At 46.6% G+C, this 21,712-nt stretch overlaps 1 protein-coding gene and 1 long non-coding RNA gene across 2 annotated transcripts in view; one reads left to right on the forward strand and one right to left on the reverse strand.

Moving 5' to 3' along the window:
* Positions 1 to 212: 212 nt before the first annotated feature.
* The window catches only part of Znf704 (zinc finger protein 704), a 200,323-nt gene continuing 178,823 nt past the window's right edge, over positions 213 to 21,712 (reverse strand). The window contains exons 7-9 of the mRNA XM_076563795.1: positions 20,882 to 20,986; positions 13,113 to 13,210; positions 213 to 12,105 (exon numbers count right to left, since the gene is read on the reverse strand). Coding sequence (XP_076419910.1) covers positions 11,994 to 12,105; positions 13,113 to 13,210; positions 20,882 to 20,986 — 315 coding nt within the window. The 3' untranslated portion in view covers positions 213 to 11,993. The remainder of the gene's footprint in view (positions 12,106 to 13,112; positions 13,211 to 20,881; positions 20,987 to 21,712) is intronic.
* On the forward strand, positions 12,825 to 20,387 carry LOC143271800 (uncharacterized). The gene is made up of 3 exons (XR_013048958.1): positions 12,825 to 12,941; positions 18,529 to 18,672; positions 19,855 to 20,387. It is a non-coding gene; the product is annotated as an uncharacterized LOC143271800 (long non-coding RNA).

The following is a 21,712-nucleotide window of genomic DNA, read 5'->3' on the forward strand; positions in this document are numbered from 1 at the left end:
GGCTGTGTTGCACATTTTGGTTGTCATGGACATGAAACTGTAGCCTCCACGCCCCCCTACCATGATGGATTACAGCCCCATAAACCATGAGCCCCAAACCCCTTCCTCCCTCACGGTTTTCAGATGTCCTGCCACAGTATCCAACAAGCAACCAGTATGCTGACAGCTCTGAATATAAATGTTAAACCTTACAGAAATAAATGGCTCCCAAATAGAAGCAGATACACAAAAATTTTTATTCAGTGGAAGTTAGACTGACTTCATGGTCATTAACCAGTTACAAGTGCATCTAAATTCATGTGTGTGGACACCATAGAAATCAGAAGGGTCTTCCCAAAAGACCCGTATTCTGGCTTGGTTTGTGCCAGTGCGAGCCAAGGGTAGAACCATACACAGAGTCAGTACAGGTTGACGATGACGTCAGACGAGATTGGCAACACCATATTCATTGTTACAGCTAAGCATTACAGAACATGAAAGTCCAAAGACCAGAAGACTATTTCTAAAGGGTTCTTAGACTACTCCTTCCCTTCTACTACATGCTTTGAGGACTGCCCAGCAAATCCTCCTCTCTGGGGGGCCGGGCTCCTTGCTGTGTTACACGTAAATGGGCCATGGATACTGTAAACATCTGCTGATCCTCTTGATGCCCATTGTAAGTGGACAGCAGCCATCCCCTTGGGAAAGTGCAGTTTAACTGGTGTGAACATTTTCTTTTGTAAATCTTGAAGCTGAAAATTTTCTTCTTTTCCAATTAGCACCAGTTTATTTTAAAATATTTTTTTCCTGGTGTTAAATCTTAGGAAACATTTTGTAAAACTAACACAAAGTCCAGAACAACAAAGAAAAAAAATAAAAAAAATGTGTTAGAGAACAGTATTTAGAAAAACAACATCATTGGAACATTTGACAAATCTATGTACAGTGTGCCAAAAGCTGGTAAGGAGCATGGCTGAGGAACAGTCTCAGAAAAGGTTTCTCCACCTGAACCTCTGCAGGTGGTATTTACAGTCAGAAAAGTATCAGAAATGGAGTATCAGAACATCTGGATTTGGCTAAAAATCATATAAAAAGACACATCGCCCCTCCCCCACTAACTTCTAATTAGGTAGCAGACATGTCCAGAATGGCCTTAAGTACAGGGTTTAGAAGCGGGTTTTCCCGTATTTTACAAACAGCCAAGAAACCTCAATAGACACAGAGGAGATCCGGAACAGCAGAGAAATGGAGTGCATTTCCTCACTGCCAGCTGGAGGGAAGGATACTGAGGGATGGAGGAGGGAAGGATGCTGAGGGATGGAGTTAGCACTGGAGGGGGCAAGACCAATCATTAGTGGGAAGGTTTGGTGAACGCGCCTATCAGCAGGAGGCTGAAGAAACCCAGGTATATTCTATACAAATTTTTCAAAATATAAACCACCATCTCCATGTAATTTTGAAAAAAAAATGACTATTTGCCTTGTCAGATAATATTTTTATATTTTGTTCTTTGCAACGCTAACCTAAACTCTTTAAAGAACGCTCCTCACCCCCTGGTTGGAGAATTAACCACAACAGACCCGAGCCACCTTTAGCCAAGGCAATGTTAACTTCCTACAGTTTTGTCTGCCTGCTTCTTGAGATTATTTCCCAGTGCTGGGGACTGAACACATGCCAGGCCAGTGCTCTAACTCTGAGCCACATCCCTGGCCCTTATTAACCTATTGATCCAGTGTGATTAAAGCATCTGTCTCTAAGAACTGGGCACCATTTCTGAGTGGTCTCCTCTCAGGCAGAAGGTGTATCCTCATCCACTGTACTGGCTAGCTTTTTGTTTTGTTTTGTTTTTTGTTGTTGTTTTTTGAGCCCAGAGTTTCAGGTGAAAGTCTGGATGCACTGTCTTGAAACCATTGGACAGAAAAACAAAGGCACCCCACACCCTTATGAGGATTTGTATTCTCATTTATTTTGAATAATCTGTAGTTGTAATAAGTCTCTATGAAAAAAAAAGTACTTGGATTTGCTATAAAATACATGTTTCTCTTTGAAAATGCATAGTTTATAATTTTATACATTCATTCATTATTAAAGACTTTGTAAGGAAGTACTTACCCCTGAAATGATGGCAAGATTGTCCCTCAAAAGACCTCTACAGATGCCGGACGGCATGGCCGCAGCACCTTCAATTAGTGCCTGTGTGTGCTCGCAGCTGCCTCCTAACGCCGGGGCCCCCGAGGACCACTCCCTGGGCGGCTTCGGTTTGGCTTCTGTTGGTTTTTCTCAGACACCATGAGCAAAGCTTCCTACAGACAGACAGCACTTCCACTAACTACCCCATTTTAAATATTCGGTAACTTTTTCTATTGTTGACATTTTAGATTTGGTGTCGAAAACAATTTAAAAGATGGCTTACCTTTAACAGTAGAGTCTGTGTAAGCCCCACCACTAAGGGCAACAGAGGACCTGCAGCTAATATTCCTCTCTCTCAGTCCCCTCGTTTGCCAGCCATGGCCGCAGGCCGCCTGGCATTTGCTTTTGATGATAATCTTGAACCCTTTGGGACCCAGCTAGTATTGTCTTACCCTGAGTTCCTCCATGCACATAGGGCTTTGCTATGAAGTATTTTGGAAACTATACTAGGGTAGAGTAGTTGATCCATAGATTGTTTAAGTGGCTGGCCACAGTCTAACCATTAATTACAAAAATAGGAATTTTAGGGTGCACTGTAGGAAAATACGGAGTAATCGTACTTTTATACTATATGATCCACAGGCCTAACTCATTTTTATACCCAGGGTATTTTTAGTTATGGAAGTCATGGAAGCAGTATGCGTTGGGAGGTACCACGTGCTTCTGAGATATCTAGATTTCACCTGAAGCTTTCTCCCAGTGATCAGTTTCCCCAGTTGGGACACTGGGGATCGATCATGTCATGTCACAGCCACTGACTTCCAATAAGAATACAAAGAAAGGGCCTAAAAAAATCCCTCAGACTGTAATCTGTCACGTTAGGCATTCCTTCCCCATTTGGGGATGGATCCCCAAAGGATAACTCAAGCCCAAGCACACCACAAGCCCTTAGGGTGCCCCTTTTCCTGTCTGTCTTGTTACCCATGCCCGGAATAAGGGATGGGGCTACCCTGGGGTGAGGAATGACTGTTTACCAAGGTGTACAGACTGAAGTGGTTTTTGCTTTCCGGCTATACCAAACAGGACCAATTACACACCGAGAAGGCCAATCCCATTCTTGCACTCTGCAAGGCTCCGGCAGAAGCCAGAGCCCGGGAGGATTTAGTATGAATCCTCCTGGTCGGCTGCAGCCCTCCACGCCGACACAGAGGCCAGCACCCTTTGTCCGGCTTGCACTTAGCTCTGACAGCTGGCTGAAAGGAGGGCCCCGAGGCACAGGGAAGGGGGTGGCAGCTACCCCTCTCAGTGAGTCTGAAACTCATCTTCTGTGCTCAGCGCAGCAGGATGGTGCTGAGGGAGACCATCTCCTCACAATCAGGAGACGGCACCTCCTCAGACAGGGACCGAGCACTGGCCCTGCAGGATGAGGGTAGCCGCTCACTGAGCAAGATGAGCAAGACAGGTAAGCATCCAGGCCCTGGGACCCGGGCCTCAGAGAAAGCATCCAATAAGCAGCCAATGAACAGGAACGCCTCATCCCTGGCTGTGGGATTGAACCGAGACGACCCTCTGTCCTCTGGCTTGGGGAGCTGAGGACCTTAAAAAAGGAACGGAAGTCTACCAGACGATCTACATACTGCTGCCAAGATGGAAATAGTAATTAGATGGGGACTCTTCTGTCCGACTCGCCAAGTTCTGTCTTCTCGAGTCTTGGCTTCCCTCTTCAGATAGGGACCGAGGGACAATACAGCAGAAAACAGGAGGTCCTCTTTTATCTGCAACTGTTTCCTTCCTTGATGATAGCTCTCCTATTTTTTTCAGGGGTCGCCATGTTCTACTTTGGCTAATTTTCTGAATTAAAATTTTGGGGGGGGGAATTGATCCTCATAAGCAAGTATAGTCATCAGCCTCAAGGATCGATTTCTAGTGGTCTTGTAGCATAAAGGGGGTGCTCTCTTCAAAGGCTCACAATTCTATGATAATGCCCATGGAGAACGAACATTCAAAAAACGACTTAATTCTGAAGCTGACATCAAATTCTAGCTACTCGCTTTGAACTTGTTGGCTAGCACTGGGCTCTTTCTACGCACTGCCCATGGAGCACCAGCCAGAGCTATGCAAGGGCTGCCTCTCTGTCAGGGTAGAAAAGGGCCAAACCACGCTGCCTCCCAGCACCAAATTACTTAAAACACAATAACATCGTTAATAATAATAATTTTTAAAAACCTGCTAATGAATGAGGTTACAGGCCAATAGAGTTCTCGGGGCTTCCTTCTAGTCCTATGACATGATTCCTTATGAGCTTTACTCTGAACTCAGGATGCTCAGCCCGGCACACCGAAAGCCTTGGATGAAGTGAACTCATATATTGGACAGCCTTTTAATCATTCCCAATGGACACAATCTCAACCTTTGTCAGCATCGTTTAACTGCCTTCACATTTAAACTTACAGAGCCCGAAAACCTAGACACCAGCAGCAAATTCTTTCCCCCCAAGGAGTCAAAATTTTTATTTAGAATATTGCTTTAGCTAATAAATTCCTACACTTTACCATTTAGCTGGATGGAACTTGGGGATCAGCATGGTAGATGTAGTAAGGGGACACATTTGGGATGATTAAATTTGCCCTTAGAAATGAGTGTGTTCTTTACTTCTGGATGGAGAACATGGCGGGGCTCTTGAGTCACTGTGGAAGACAGCCAAGCCAGCCCCTTCCTCCCTCTTTGCAGGCAATAATGGTGCTGACTCACGGGTTCAAGACTACTCTGGCTGGCCTCGGAATGTGGGAGAGTGACCTTTGTTCTCTACACTAGGTTCTTATGAAGAGCAAAGGAAATAACGTCTGAATGAGACACACGTTATCATATAAGAACTGTCCCTGTAACATTAGGACTTCAAAATAAGGTAGACTTTAAAATAATGTCGTCACTCAGAATGGTGAAATAGTTTAATCTGTTCACCTCCCCCCACCCCCATAACATAGTTATTCTCGCTTTGATTTTGCCCTCAGACAAAGATGCTATGGTTGTCTATGTGGAAAAACTTCCTTTAAGGTGAATGGAAACCCCCAAACACCTAAGTGTCTATTAGTTCTGAAGCGAGGACCTTGCCAGGCCAGAGGTGAGATATTTATTTTTATTTTTAATTGTTACAGTGGAGAGAGGAGAAGGATGACCTGGGGAGCATGGAGAGAGGGCAGAGGGCTTTGGCACAAGAGGCGCCGTGTGTCACCTGGAAACCTCAGGGGCACCTGGCTGCCTTCTGCAAAGGCACAAGACTGCTTTTTGTTTTGCTGTTTTGTCAGCCCTTCATCACAGTGGTCACGGCAGCAGACACAGTAAGAGTCAGGATTACAGCTACTCAGCACTTTGGGGGATGGCCTGGGTATGCCAAGAGGCAGCTCTTGCCAGAGCTGGGTAACCCCTCGGTATGTTCTGATTAGGGGCAAGGCTAATCTAAGGATAGGACATTTCTGTTTTGTCTTCCATGAGAATAATCTCTAGGGAGAAGTAGCTTCTCCCCCGTTTGAAATGTCTACTGTTCAGATTGTGCCCACATGTGCATCTATGGTGCTCATGCAGCCTAGAAGTGTGGGCTTGACTTCCATGGCTGGAACTCTGGCCACAGGATACCTCCGCGCCCACCGGCTTTTCTTTGGTCTGCAGTACTGGCCAAGAACGTATGTTGGTTCTCAACACTTCATTGTCAGGTGACGCCATGTCTCCAATTGGGACCTAGCAACCTGGCCTGATGTCTGTGGGTTCTGATTGTCAGAAGCTGAGTGGGGCTCAGTGTGGGTCTTCCTTCTCAGAAGACGTCAGCTGCCTAGTCCAACACCAGTTCCACCGCTCCCTGGTGTCTTTCTTTGTCCTGGTCTGTGCTGATCATCTATAGGACTCGCCGGCCATCCTAAAGTATCCAAATTGGTAGCCTCTGTAAAGAAGCTTCCGTTCACAGGTAGAACAAGATGACCACAGTTCAAAACCACACGGCAGTGACCCCAGGTGGGCATGCAAGTGCTACCGTGGCGCTAGTCCAAGGGGGTGGCACGGACAGACTGGGCGCCGAGCCTGCACAAGGGGTCCCTCCCTCCATGCCTTTATAACTCGCACTGAACAGATTCAACCACTTGCTGCGCTACCCAACAGCTGTCCGCTAGCAGCTCCTCTTTTGATCCTGTCCGCATCCTTAGCGAAACTGGACTAGCTTTATGAATCACTGAACGCTTGGGCGGGAAAGACGCTGCCTCTGACAGACAGCGGGCTTGAGCATGCCGGACAGCTTCACATAGCCAGCCTTGGCGAAGCTCACGGCTGTTTGTGTAGCTCCCTGTTTGTTTCTCCTGTCCCGTGGGAATACTGTCACTTTCTGCTCACAACCTTGGTGCCTGTGAGTGTCTCATAGTGAAAGACAGACAGACAAAAGTCAAACAAAGCCGTTGTTCTGACAAGGAAATTCTTCAGCTGGTGGTGAGAATAAAATTATCCCCAACACTGCTGACTGCCCGAAAGTTCTTTGGGTGTACATCCTATGATTTTTAGCCATTCCCAACCAAATGATATTTGTTCATTAAATGCAGGCATGTAGTTCCGATAGACTAACAGGAAAACTTGTAAGAGAATTCATTTCACTAAAGGAATATTTCCTCCATGGCCTGGAAGTCTATCTGCTGACAACTTTTCTTATGTTTAAAATATAGAAAGTAAATCTTCACATGACCCCGCCCCCCCTCCAGATGCTTGAAAACACACTGGTCATGATAAGGGAGAAATTGCTGCTACATAGATTCTCTTGCAAATAACCTTTCTATCTGTTCTGCATTTCTACCCTTGCTCAGAGGGTTAATCGAAAAGATACACATCAAAACACGTGCTTAAAAGAGGCATAGCCCTTGGATTGGTGAACAGGAACTGTGTACCATATCAACACTTCCTGTCGGTTAAAATACTGCATTTTAAAAAATAAGCTACAATGTATAAAACCAAGGTCATTTCCCACAAAGAGTTCATGTTCTCTGTGATTATAAAACACTGTATCTTGTAAAATATTTCCAGTTCTGGTAAACTTGAGAAGTACTAATGCTTATTATAAAAGTGTCATGTCTCTTGTAGACACCTAAGCGGTAGATTTTTTTTCATTTGGAAATTTAAGTTGTAATTATTATTGTATTTAAGATTATATTTACTATAACACATTACAATTGTGATTCCCAGACCCACACAACAAAAGTTATAAAACATGAGATTGTCTTCAGAAAAAAAGGAGCTATTTACAAAACAGGACAGGAGATAAAATTCCATTCTGATTCCTGGTCCTGTGATAGGTACACTCTTTAAAGCATGTATGTCATTGGAAATGGACCTTTCCAAGTCAGTCATCAGAAGCAAGTCAGTCTTGAGTGCATTTCATACCTCCTTGCTCTGTTGGTGTGCGTTACTTGGGACAACTGGTACCTAAAAGTGCTAACCTTATTCTATTTTACTAACTTCCCATTTGGCTAAATTTCTACAACGCAGAAAAGACAGGATGAAATGATTGCAACATGGAGAAATCCCCACAGGTAGGAGGAACAGGGGAGCCTGTGTGCAGCTGGTAGGTTTCTTACAGAAATAAACCTTCCAGTTGACTTGTATGCCCAGCATGCCTCCAAAATGACCCACACTCCCAATCATGTCTGTTAGATTGACGGGTCCCCTGGGTACCACTCCTCTGTATGTGTTCACACAGGTCAACGCTACAGCCAAGGTGGAGGGTGGAAACCCTACAGGATGTGACAAAAAGCAGCACCTGGTCCCTAAGAGTCCACGGCAGTGTGCTCCTAAACATGCCATGAGGCAAAGCACACGTCTCCAACAGCTTTCTTTCACTTAGAGAACGCTGTGTACAGCTAATGAACAGTTGCCCAAACCGGGGGATTACAGCAAGCAACAGCAAGGCTTCTTGTTCACAATTACATTCACAGAAAGCCTCACCGCATCTACACATACCCAGCAGGCGCTGCGCCTGTGGCTCGAACATCAGTCAGCTTGAGGCCAGCAACGGAAAGACAGTTATGCAGCGGGTGCACCTGCCACGCCTCACGGAAGTTGACACTGTCCCGTTGACACGGATTTGTCTTGAAATGATGCTAGTGAGTCTACATGGAAAAAAAAAAAAACACCAAACTCGTTCTGACAAGAAACGACTTGAGACAGTACAATTCCTCCTAGTCTTGGGGTTCTCCAGATCTGTCTTTGCACCTCCTTCCTGTTTCCCTGAGGAAATGAGTAATATTTACAGTGTTCTGCTATTCTGCTCAACACATTCTCCTGTGTGGACAGCTCTCACCTCTTCTTTCGGAACCTTCTCCAGGGCGTGACACCCGCGTCTTGCAGTGCAGTTGCAGTGAGGGATGAACTGGCCTCCCGAGGGGCCGGCTCACCTGGAGCCCGGGGCTTCTGGTGCAAGTGTGATAAACCGGGGCCAGAGAGGGCAACTCACGTCATCTTGAAGAGCAACGGGGAACGATTCGGTTTCGGAAATTTGTTGCAACATACATGTGACCATTTCTGAAGAGATGGTTGGGAAGCCCAAGGGCGGTCTGTCATCAGTGCTGTTCTCTACTGATAATGTTCATGTGCAGCTTAGTCACCGGAGGCAGGGGATCATCTCATAAGGGAACCTCTTGAGCACGGAGCTGCCAACAGGCACCATAAAGTCTATTCTGGTTTGGAAACCCATTGCTTTCTTCCTGACGCTGGCTTTTGCCACTCCACAGAGAAAGGAACTTCCTAGACATAAGGTGGCAGAAAGGTAGGCCTGTATGACAGGCCCTGGACAAAGCAGCTCCTGACTTGTTCCAGACAGCTGCAACAGACAAGGAGGAGCCCTGGCTGACCAGCCCCAGGAAGATGAGTAGGAGGCAGGTGTGCTCAGGCCTCCTGTACTGCCTCCGTGACGTACTTGCTCCACGTCATCTCACGGACTTCTGCAAACTAATGTCCACTAATAGCCTCTGGGAAGGCTAAGGCTGGAAACTATTGCCTGTTGCACACATCGCTTTTGCTTTGTAGCTGGCGAGAGAATGTCTTGTCGGTCACTGTGAAATGCCTTCTCTGGGAAAAATGAGAAACCGTTTTTTGGAGGAAGGGCCATCAAGGAAGAAAAAGAGTCAGACATTTCCACTGGAAAAGGGTTCATTGCCTAAACACGCCTTTTGTAGACAGGGCTGTTACCCTGGGGATGCATACAGCTTCAGGCCAGCGGCCAGCTCGCCTGAGATTCTTCTCATCCTTTCTTTCTTTGCTTCTCCACAAAATGCAGACACAAAAAGAACTTAGTTTCATGGCGATGGCATCAAATGAAAAGTCAGGCTTCATTTGGCACTTCATTTGGTTCCCCAAATAACAAGGTAACTACTTAAAAACCGGAACTCATAACAAAACGGAACGCCTACAACCTGCACCTCAGAGCTTTCTGGTCCCCTGGAGATTTCGCCCTTCCACAAGGGGAATGAATGGGCATATGTGTCCAGAACTGGACTCAGGATTTGTCTGCACCTGGAAGCCGGGCGAGAATACACAGTGCTTGGGCTGGAGATGCAGAAGAGCTGGTAGGATGAAGGCTTTAGGGAAAAATCAGGGATCCAGGTCAGGTGCATTCGGTCTCGTGATTTTGCTGACAATGTGCACAGTTAAGCAGAACTACCCTTGGGTTGTGTCTCTGGGGGAGACAGTCACGGTGTCTTGTTTAAGGAATGCTCTCATGCAGAGAGCATCTTTCATCCCAAAGTTCTTCAAGAGAAGATGAGTTTAACTTCACATCACTGTAGTATTTTGATTAAAATGTTCATCTGAGATTAAAAATCAAAACAAAACAAAACTCCAGGGAACTTTGCGGATGAGGAAAACCTGTAGCCTAAGATTCATCTCTTATTTAAGCCCATGGTGACTGTGATCCAACAGCTGACCATGACAATCTCCGTGTGGCACGGGACCTCTTGGACCAGCTAGGACATCATTTCACAGCAGTGAAGCTACAGGAGATATGACAGAGGACATGCCCAGAGGGAAGAAACTTAGCTCTGCATTTAAAAAAAATGCTGTTTCCTGGTTGCAGGTCAAAACATCTAGGAGAGCCGGTGTGGCTGATGTTGACTATTAACCTATGGGGAATCAGATAAAGCGCATTTTCTTTTCTCTTGAAATAAGTGGGTTTTTTTTTTCTTTTAAATATCTGAAGGAAAAGATCAGGACCTCTTTCAAGAATAATCTTTTTAAAAGTCACATGAATTCAAAAAATAAAATTGCCAAAATACATGGTTGTACAGATTAAGGGTGTGGCACTGCAGAGCCTCCATATATCCCCCTACAGAAAATAAGAGGTGTCTCTGGTACTAGATGACTTCTCTCTACTCCGTAAAAAAGCACTATGTACAATCTTTAAAGATATATTAAGCTTTCCTCTGTGCAATTTCACTTAACATTCGTATGGCTGACACCACGTTCCCATCCCTACCCAGTGCCTCCTATAAGGTGCTCTTACTTTGCATAGGTACAGGACACCCAGCTCTTTAAGGAGGGCAGACAGAACAAGCGTTCCAACAAAGACGAGGCTTGGTGGCCGCTCTCCACGCTCCACCCCCCAGCCAGGCAAGTCCACCAATTTAGACATTCCAATAGCTGGAACCCAGCGCAAGCCCTGGCCCTACTGAATGGAGAGAGTCCTATACCAAGATGCATTTTCCTTTAGGCATCCCAAAGGTTACTTTCTGAGTGAATTCATAATTCATCGCTCCAGTATTTTTTATAAGAAATGAAAAGGTTTAGATCTCCACTATCCATGAATGTCACTAACTCATCTTTAGACATGTAAAGCATGACATCTGTAAAAGTGCACTCAGAGTGGAAGTTTGCTTGTTGCCCTAGTGGGATTTTCTCCAGATGGGGGCATGTCAGCCGTTCTCTGCTTGAAGCAAAGCTGTGGGGCCCATCTGGAGACTTCTACCTGGGTGGGGTTTGGAGAGCAGGATGACAACCTACGGTCCTGGCCACAGTCTTGACAAGACAAAGCTGCAGTTCGTGTGACATCCCTGAAAGAAGCATCGAGCCTTACCAGATGGCTCCCGGTGCCAGTCCTCAGCTGAGAAGTGGCAGACAGAGAAGAAGCTGTGCCACCACCTGGGCCCCAAGGACGACTCCCAGGCACTCTCTGCCGCGCCTCCCGGCATCCTGGTCTCAGCTTGCAGCTGAAGTCCACTGGTGATTCCCACTGCCCGTCACTTTTGGCCTTATGCTACTGGGGGCCTCCAAGCTAACATCTTTACAACGGTTCCTCTTGGGGTCCTTCTTGAAAACAAAACAGATATAGAAAAGATAGCCAGAGTGCAGCTCTTTCTTGAAATACATCATGATCCGGACTGCTCCAAGGACTTGAATGGAAAACAGGGAAACGCCTATTCACAAGGTAGGTTATCCTTTGTACAAATGCTAGCTAATATTGTGTAGCTTATGGGTGTACTGTATAGCTTATGGGCATACTGTTTAAGTGTCAAAAACCCTTGAAAATACCACAATTCAGAAAGCTTATCAAAATCTTTCTAGGTAAAATGGGCCTGGTAGGTTAAGTTGCTACAGAAGTCCAGTTTTAAGACCAGATGGAGAGCGTACAAAGTTGACTTTTCTTCTGAAGGAAAAAGTCATTCTGGCTGCTCTCGCTCGGGTTCTCAGAGCAGTGCAGGTGCTGATTTTTTTTTTGCTTTAATTCCACCAAGGAATTATATTCCCGGAACTCCAGGAAGGGCTTTCCCTGGGCCTTGAGTGGCTTCCTTTGGAAGGAGAGGCTTTCCCCAGCACCCGCAGTGGCAGGTGAGGCAGGAATGGCTGGGTGGAGCCTGCTTCCTGGCTCAGTCGATGAACCGCTGGCAGGCCTTCTTCCAGCGGCAGGCCGTGCACCACATGTCCCGGTTCTCCATCCCATAAACCTTGCGGCACTTCTTGCCTTCGCCTCTAGGCTTCCTGTAAGACAGACAGCAGGGCCACGGTCAGGGACAGGAAGTGGGAGGGCCTTCTGGGGAGAGTTCAGAAGAACCAGGGGCAAACAGAAGAACGAGGAACCTGCCCAGAACGCAGCAGGAGCTCTCTGTAGGCTGGGTAGTTCCCTGCTGCTGTACGTAAGCAGTTTCTAAGTTTCAGTCACGGAAATGTTCATCTGGCCATTTTTGTAAGATTAAGGAAGTAAACACAAGTGTTGGGGACCGGGGAGTGAGGTGGGTCTAGGGAGAGGATCTGCTGTCCAAGCACAAGGAGTAAGTCTGGACCCCCAGAATCTATACAGAGCTGGACATGACGGCACGTGTCTGTAACCCTAGCAATAAGCAGCAAGGCGAGAGGTGCAGACAGGAAGGCCCCGGCAAGCTCTTGGGCCACCTTGCCTGGCATATTGGTGGGTGAACGAGAGACCCTGTCCAAGTAAGGAAGGACAGGACCAACCAACACCTGAGTTGTCCTCTGCTCACTTAGGTGCACCATGTACGCATCCATACTCACATGTACCAGCTTACGTGTGCACTTGGTGTGCGTGCATACACACACACACAATTTTGTGCCCCCCCCAAATACTCCCTCCTGCAAAACAAACAAAACCACCAACAAAAATAAAAAATAAAACACAGAACAGCAGAGAACAGCACTGTTCTTCCAAATTTTCAGTGTGCCTTTCTTTCCAGTGTCCCGAAGTCTGGTTGGAGGCTTCCCTGGAGACTCTCCTGGGTCTAGAAGAAGACTGTAAATTGTCGTTTATGTTGGACAGTAGTGGACGCAGGACAGCGACCGCCGTTACTGTCCCACACACTGTAAGTGCCCTTTACTAGTTACTGGACAGGCAACCATGGGAACGAAAGAAGGCAGGCTTCACAGACTGGGGAGAAATTTCACAAAAGGTCATAGTTCGGTTCCTTTCTGCTATTTTTCTGTTTCCTAGGAAACTCCTTTGAGGTGAAGTGTGTAGCATCAAGCAACCATACCTTAGGCTGACTGTCCCTCTGGGCGGGGAGGACAGGACCGTGTGGGCGTGCTGTCTCTGCTCTCCTGAGCCCACTGGGTGGTGATGTGTTGGAGACACCTGGTGAACACAAGGAAAATCAGGTTGACCCGGCAGACTCTCCCTCCCACACATTTACTAGGTCTCGGTGGTGTGGGCCATGGTCCTTGAGCATCAAACACGGAGGAGAACTGTTTTGTTCTCAGCTGTGTGAGGTAAAATGAATGTTAAGATTAACGGGCAAGGCCAGGAACTGTGGAGCTGAGTGCACAGAGGGCCGCACTGGTGTGAGGTGTGCAGCTGATGGCGTGAGGAGGATCCTGCCCACTAATGTGTGACTGTCACTTAACCTGTCCCGGAGCCCACAGAGTGGGGCTGAGTGTGCCCCTGCTGGCAGCCTTTCTGTCATCATCATTATCTCCCAAATGCCCACAGAAAGGCCCATTAAGTTCGGGCCACACAATGGCTTTTCCAGCTCCAAGTTCCAAAGGTCCACACTCCTACCCTCAACACCCACGTGTCCAGGGCTATTACAGTGATGCCCACTCTCTGCTGCCACCTTCAGGTGGCTCCAGGGACAGAACTCCAGAGTGTCAGGCTTACGCAGCAAGCAGTCTACCCACTGAGGCTTCATATCTCAAACCTTCACATTTTACTGTCTATAAAATATACTTTGTACTACTATGGACAGTACTGTATGCTATTATTTACAAATAAAGACAATTATTAGGTTATGTGACCACAACATGCTTACTGAGTAGATAGGGCTTCCACTGAGTTTAAAGAACCCTACACGACAGTTTTTGAAATCATGGCTGATCTCTCCCAGGTCGTGACGACACTTGAGCTTCATGGAGCACTTTTTAAACAGGAAGTCTGACTTCACTGTTTCCCAGTAACTGTAGCAGTAAGAGGAAAGGCCTCACGTTAGCCTCGTGCTAGGCACTATGGGAGCAGCAGGAGATTGCTTTAGAAAGGTCACGTGCCTGGCTTGCGGTCAGAGTTCATGGAAGCTAGAGCCAGGGATTTTAACTGCGCCTCACATGGGAGCAGTAATACGGATCCCCGATGCCTTTCTGTATCTATTTTAGAGAAATTTCTTTGTGATCTTCTCTCTGTCATATTGACTGGAATAATCTTTCAGTAGCATTTAAAACCCTGTTTCTAGGCGATAAGAAACAAAGCCCAAGCGTCTTCACTAGTTACTTTTCTTGTGATTAGGACAGAATGTATGGCAGGAACAACTCACAGGAAATGCTTATCCCGGCTTAAGTTCAGGGATGTCGTCCACCATGCTGGGAGAGGGCAGGGTGGGAGCTTGGGCACGGCCTGCTCTGATTTATAGTTTGCAAAGCAGGTCAGGCTGGGGGTGGGTATGAACTCTGAGAGCCGCCTGTGGTAATTCACTTCCTCCAGATAGGCTCCACCTCCTACAGCTTTCACAACATTCGGAACCATCGCCAGGTGGGGACCAAGTCATCCAACACACGAACCTGTGGGGGCATGTTACTTCATATCTGAACTATAATATCACCCCCAATGAAGCTGGGTCTTTCTACTCACTACCCTACTTCTTTGGGAACATATAGCTCAGGCTGTCCTCAAATTTACTATGTAGTTGAGGTTGGCCTTGAACTCTTGATCTTTCTGTCTTTACTTCTCAAGTGCTGGGACTAGAGGCATATACAAGCATGTCTGGCCTCCCCAATTGGCCTAAAATTTTATGTTGGAAATTTAAATCCTCAGTCTAGATATGTCGAAAGATAAGCCCTTCAAGGAATTAAGGTTAGACGAAGTCATAAGGGTAGGGCCCTGATCCGATAGGATTAGTGTTGTTATAAGAAGGGATACCATACAACACACTTGCATGCACACGAATGCATGCACACAGGAATGTACACACACATGCACGCTCAACAAGACTAGAGACCAGAGGGCTGGCATGCATGTGTACCTTCTCTCTGACCCGCCCCCCCACTTCCTTCTCTCTCACTATGGACTGTACACACTGAGGAAAAGGCAGGTGAAGACCCAGCTCCCGTGGTGAACGTCTCCGAACCTGGAGAGAGCCCTCATCAGAAGCCAACAGTCAAGCCCTGAGGTTGGACTTGCAGCTTCCAGGAGACAAACGGCTGCTGATTACATTGCCCGGTCGACGCAATTTTGTTGTAATAGCTTGGGATGAAGGGGCCAAGAGCCCTAGTGTTCAGTCAAAACAACAGAGAAAGGCATTCTTGTGGATGTCGGAGAGCAGAGCGGCCGCCAGGACAAGACAAGAAGGGAAGCTGTTATTAGGCGTATCCTGCTCTCCTGCACACTCCCTGGCTCAGGCTAGAAAAGCCTGCATGGAAGGCCAGCGGTGTCTGCAGACATGAGTCTTCATGGCCATGCTTTGGGAAGGGCTCTGACGCTAGGACTCAAGAAATCCAGCACAAAAGTAAGCAAAAGCCCGTAGGCCTGGGGACTGCTCAGAAGGACTTTCTCTAGGCTGTGTCCCCAGGGTTCTCCGAGACGAGGGAGGAAAGGCACCATTAGCCCAGGATGACAACCTCTGGGCATCTGTTTGGGAGCACAAAACAGAAGAGATTTTTATAAATCAGAAACCACTGTGTTTGGAATTTTTAGATAGACCCATCCTTACTGTTCCTTATAATTTAAAAATTTGAGAATTGCTATCTGGAGCTAACATACATTTCAGAGTGGGAAACTTCATGCTCTTGGATTCTGCCTGGCTCTGTGATCTACTGATTGGCATGAGGTCACTGGACATTCGAAGCCTGCAGCTGTGTGGGATGGACGGTTCAGAAAAGCCCACCTGCAGGAGCAACAGGCGTCCGACTCTGTTTTCTTTGACAGCACGGACAGGGAGTTCAGGAACATAATCAATAGTCTTTGTGCTCCATTCTTGTCTTTCTAGAGTCACACAAAGCTTTTAAAAATATACCCAGATCCTTAAAATAGGAATGGCAAGTTTGACTGCTGAAGTGTTTATCTAAGTCTTGGCCGAAGCAGATTACACACCAGAGAGACTGGAAATTCTCTGGTCTAAGAATAAATGGGAAATGGGAGACGGAGGCTGGGAGAGGCTCAGCTGTTGTTAAAGTGCCTGCGGCATAATCATGAGGACCTACGTGTGGAAGCCAGCACGCATGTAAAATGGACACAGTGACATGCAGTACATCCGTAACCCTCGTGCTAGAGGTGGGGGCCGGGCAGATCTCTGGAGCTCGCCCACCAGCCAGTTTAAGTAAATAGGAAAGCTCCGGGCTCAGAGAGCCTGCCTGAAACAACAAGGCGCAGAACAACTGTGTAAGACAACCGATGTCAACATCTGGTCTATGCACCATGTGCACACACATGTACACACACATGTATATAAACCACACATACACACAAAACAAAACGAAAAGAATAAATGAGAAACAGCCACAGGAGGCAGAATTCCCGGTTTACCCAGACACTCCATCTATGTGCGACTCCCTGCTAGAATGTTCCTGGAAACCAACACAGAAATGAAACATTTTTGTAAAGAAAAAAAGGGGGTGGAGGTTGAGATTGAGAGGAGAGACAGCGATAGTGTCCATGGAAGAGTTCTAAGATTTCGTTGCTGGAACACAAACAGCATAAGGAAGGAGTCCTGGCTGGCATCCTACAGAGACGTTTAGGAACGTGGAGGATGGACAGCTGGTTACAAACCACAGTGAGGTCTCTATGATGGTTTAGTTTAAATAAAAAAGCACAGCAGAAGCGAGGCATTGTGGAGCCCGAGTCGGGGTAGCAAATTCAAGACTTGCCTGGGCTGTATGTGAGTTTAAGTCCAACCTGAACAACTGAGTGAGACTGTGTATCCAGATAACCAGAGCAAAGAGGGACGCAGCTTCACGGGGGAGCATCTGCCCAGTCCATGAGGCCTTGCGTTCAATTCTGAAAACCAGGGTGCAGTGGAAGACACAGCAGTGTGCCTGGTCATGACAGCGGTGCAGACATCCGAAGTTCTCTTCTGTCTCACACTGTCCTTATTTTCATACCAGATGAGCAGAATGGCCTATGAGCTTGGGAAGTCTTCCGGCGTTAAAGGCAGGAACCAAGGACCTGCTACACTGTCAGCCTGTGGCTGGAACCGGAATCGGAGCTTTCACTGCAGGTGTGGCCGTGGCTGGGCTTCACTGTCAACGAGACAGCATTTAGGATCATCTAGAATACACACCTCTGGGTGTTTCTGGGATGGGTTTCCAGAAAGGCAGAAGGGAGGGAGGAAGACCGACTCTGAATGTGGGTAGCTGTGGGAGCCCACAGAGGTTTCCTGGTGAGATCTTACCCAGGGCAAGAGAATCTGAGCTTGCTTTACCCAGCAGGGCTGCATAAGGAGATGATTTGGTCATGGGCATGGTTACCAGGTGTTTGGAAGGTTCTATACTTGGCTGTGCAGTGTGCTTTGATCTAGCAAGGGGGAGGGCTTTTGCCTCTCCCCTTGGCATGTTATAAAAAAGGAATAAATGAAGAGGCCGTTGGGTAGTGATCCAGTCCCTCCCGAAGCTTTCCTGTGCTTCTGTCTTTCTTCTCGTCGGCTAGGTCTCTTTCTTTCTTTCTTTCTTTCTTTCTTTCTTTCTTTCTTTCTTTCTTTCTTTCTTTCTTTCTTTCTTTCTTTCTCTCTCTTTCTCTCTTTCTCTCTTTCTCTCTTTCTTTCTTTCTTTTTGACAGGGTTTCTCTGTGTAGCTTTGAAGCCTTTCTTGGAACTCACTCTATAGTTCAGGGTGGCCTCGAACTCACAGCGATCCGCCTGCCTCTGCCTCCCGAGTGCTGGGATTAAAGGCGTGCACCACCACTGCCCAGCCTCTCTTTCTATCTAATATTTTCTTATTCCTCCTCCTCCTCCTCCTCCTCCTCCTCAGAACCCTAGAAAAGGTGGGAAAGGTAGGAGCCGGACTCCCTCAGACTCCTACAGGTGGCACCATCCTGTAGCCTGGGCCCTGGCTGAAAACAAATGGATGCATGTGGTGCATCAGCATTCATCTCTTTCTGCTTCAGACAGTGGACACAACATGCCCAGTCACCGGCCACACCTACTGCCACCACGGTGGACTCTGAGAGCAAATAAACCCTCCCTCCCTCCCTCCCTTCCTTCCATTACATGTGTCATGCATTTGGTCACAGCAACAGGAGAGTAACTAAATACACTAGGCTATCAAAGAAGGCATCTTAGCCCCTTCCTCTGTTGCTGGAATAAAAGACTCTGGAAAGAGTTGGTTCTGGTCCACAGTTCACTCTGTCCTGATGGGGAACTGAAGGCAGTGGGAACTTGAAGCAGGGAACACATTGTGTCCAGCACCAGGAAGCAGGGAGTGATGAGTGCATACTCTTCTCATGTCCTGTTCCTTTTCTCCATTTATACTGTCTAGATTCTCAGCCAGGAAATGGTGCCACCATGACGGGCCAGTCCTCCCATTTCTATTAACACAAGATCGTCTCCCAAAGGCATGTCCAGAGGCCTGTCTCCCAGGTCATTCTAGATTCTGTCAAATTGACAACACTAGCCATCACAGGTGGGTTAATGGCAAATGGTAAGGGGCTCAGGGTCCTTTCATGTCTACTAAGGGGAAATGGTTCATATCTGATGGCCACATGAGTGGAGCAATGTTTGTGCCACAAAGAAAACTAACACAAGAATGTCCAAGTTCACTCCTTGAGAGTGGCCAGCGGCCACTGTGGTGATATTTGTGCTCTAACAAATAAAGCTTGCCTGGGGATCGATCAAATGACAAAGCCAGCCACTATATAGAGGTCAGGCAGTGGTAGCACACGCCTTTAATCCTAGCATTCGGGAAGCAGATCTCTGTGAGTTCAAGGCCACACTGGGAACAGAGCCAGGCATGGTGGCACACGCCTTTAATCTGAGCAATGGGTAACCATAGAGGTCTGGAGGTCTGTACAGACAGATAGGAAGTGATAGAGCTGGGTGGAGAGAGGAAGTAAGATGGCAGGGCACAGAAAGGTATATAGATGTGAGTATACAGGAAGTAGCTCTCTCTCAGGCTGAGGATTTCCTAGCAGTAAGAACTTGTGGCTGGCTTGTTCTATCCCTCTGATCTTTCCACTTTCACCCCAATATCTGGCTCCGGGTTTTTGTTTTTTTTTGTTTTGTTTTTTATTAATAAGACATTTAGCAATCCGTGTTACAGGCCACCACTGTTCAGTGGCTTTAGTAATTATTCCATATTTATGGTAGTGCTGAAAATCACAAGAGTGTTTTCTGGATCCACTGCTCCCTAAGTACTATCAGCAGGAGCTATTCACTGCCAGGGATCCCTTTATGGAGTTCGGTAAATATGCCTGGGCAGAGCACACCCAGTTTGCCCGGTTACTCACCTTTATAAGCTTGGGACCTCTGTAACTTGGCAGGGCTTGCCAAGGAGTTGCTTTTGTGGGGTCTCTGTGTAAGTGTGGGAGACGTGAGGGAGGGAAGAAAAAGTAAGGTTTGAACACGTCTATCCTGAGCCTAGTTCTGAACCTTATCAGGAGTCACACTCTGAGTATGGCTGCTGTGCAGGTAGGCGGGCCTCTTGGTGTTCTATGAAAAACTCTGTAAGACCTGGGATATTTTAAAACGAACTGTTAGGAGCCAAGCCAATTCACAGTGATTTATCAGAATCCTTTGACACACTGAGTTTATTTCTACCTAAATATGGCTGCACTTTCAGCATTTGTTTACTTTTTTTTTTGCTCAGGCTTTGAAAGAAAAGAGTGATTTCAATTTATTTAATTTTGAGATCTTCAAATGGCATACCTCCAAGACAATATGTCAAACTAACAAAACTTATGAAGTAATTTGTAATGGCAAACATCAGCCTTTCTGTAAGAAAAGGTGTGAATCAAGCTGCTAATTCTATAGTCTTTTGTAGATGGAATTCTAGCACCAACACAAAATACATTTCCATAATCAACAGCTAACGCTCTCTTCTGACTTCTAAAGTATCAGTCAAAACATCTTTTTCCTGAGAAGCCATACCCATCACAAGACAGCTTGATGATGAATCTACAAGTGTCACTTCAGAACTATATACCTGGGAATGGAGAGAAGACTCAGCCATTAAGAGCACTGGCTGCTCTTCCAGATGACCTGAGTTTGATTCCCAGCACCCACAGGGCAGCTCACATCCATATGTAACTCCAGCCCCAGGGGATCTGGTGCCCTCTTCTGGTCTCCACAGGCACTGCATGCATGTGGTACACAGAAATGCCCAGCAAGCCAAACACTCATACAGATTTAAAAAAAAAAGCAATCTTTAAAAAGAGAGAGAGAGAGAGAGAGAGAGAGAGAGAGAGAGAGAGAGAGAGAGAGAGAGAAAGGAAGGAAGGAAGGGAGAGAGAGAGAGAGAAAGGAAGGAAGGAAGGAGAGAGAGAGAGAGAGAGAGAGAGAGAGAGAGAGAGAGAAGAAAGAAAGAAAGAAAGAAAGAAAGAAAGAAAGAAAGAAAGAAAGAAAGAAAGAAAGAAAGAAAGAAAGAAAGAAAGAAAGAAAGAAAGAAAGAAGCATATGTCTTTGGAAACTAGGCATGATGGTGTACACCTATAGTACAGCATTTGGGAGGTGAGGGTTCAAAGGCTAACCTGGGCTACTCGAGACACACCACCTCAAAAAAGAAAAGAGAAGAAACGAACTGTGGTGGCGCCTCTGGGCACCGACTCCATCTTTCCCGTGTCTGTTTCTCTGAACGGACCTTTGGCTTGGCCCACCTTGCGCGCTTTGGTACTTACGGGAATACCGGTGAATGTGACGGGAGGGGACTGCCAGGAGATGCTGAAACTGCTGCCGTTGGGGGTGAACTTAGCGGATCCCGGAATGGTCACCGGGGGTGTGGCCTAGGACACAGGAGGTAGAGAAAACTGCATGAAAGTGATTGTCCACGGTGTCTCAGCTCTCCTTACCAAAGCTGGGCTGCAGGGACAGACAGGGCTGCCCTGGTAATGTACGCTAGCAGGCCGGCTCAACAGGGTCCGAGAGAGCAACCAGAAATAAGCCTTCCCTACACTTCTGAGTAATCCACTTGAGGTATAGGGAACGGCTTTTGGCTGTCAGTTTCTGAAATTTAATCACATATCTCTATTTTTGGACATATGCAAGTAATTCTTGAAAATCAAATTAGGAAATAAATACCTGAACAATAAATTTGGAAACGGGTACATGTAAGCTATAAATATTTTAGGAGTGTACTTCAGTGATATGCCCTAAAATTCTCATTGTTTTAGACATCTCACATCTCAGGGTTGATTCTAAGAAAACGGATACAATGACATTCACTGCACAACTGTGTATCATGAACATGCTAAGAGACTGGGCCAGTGAGATGATTTAGCAGATAAAGGTACCTACTGACAAGCCCGAAGACCTGAGTTCAATCCTTAGGACCACAGAGTGGAAGGTCCTCTGACCTCTACACATGCAATGTGTCAAATGTGTGCATCCACATGTACATACACACAAAATAAACACAAAATTAATAAAAATTTAAAAGCCTTAAAATTGAACAAATAGATATAACTGAGATAACAAGAGTCAAGACTATATGCTAAGTGACTGCATTTTTC

Source organism: Peromyscus maniculatus, chromosome 2 (genome assembly GCF_049852395.1).
Source record: "Peromyscus maniculatus bairdii isolate BWxNUB_F1_BW_parent chromosome 2, HU_Pman_BW_mat_3.1, whole genome shotgun sequence".
NCBI classification, from domain to species: domain Eukaryota; kingdom Metazoa; phylum Chordata; class Mammalia; order Rodentia; family Cricetidae; genus Peromyscus; species Peromyscus maniculatus.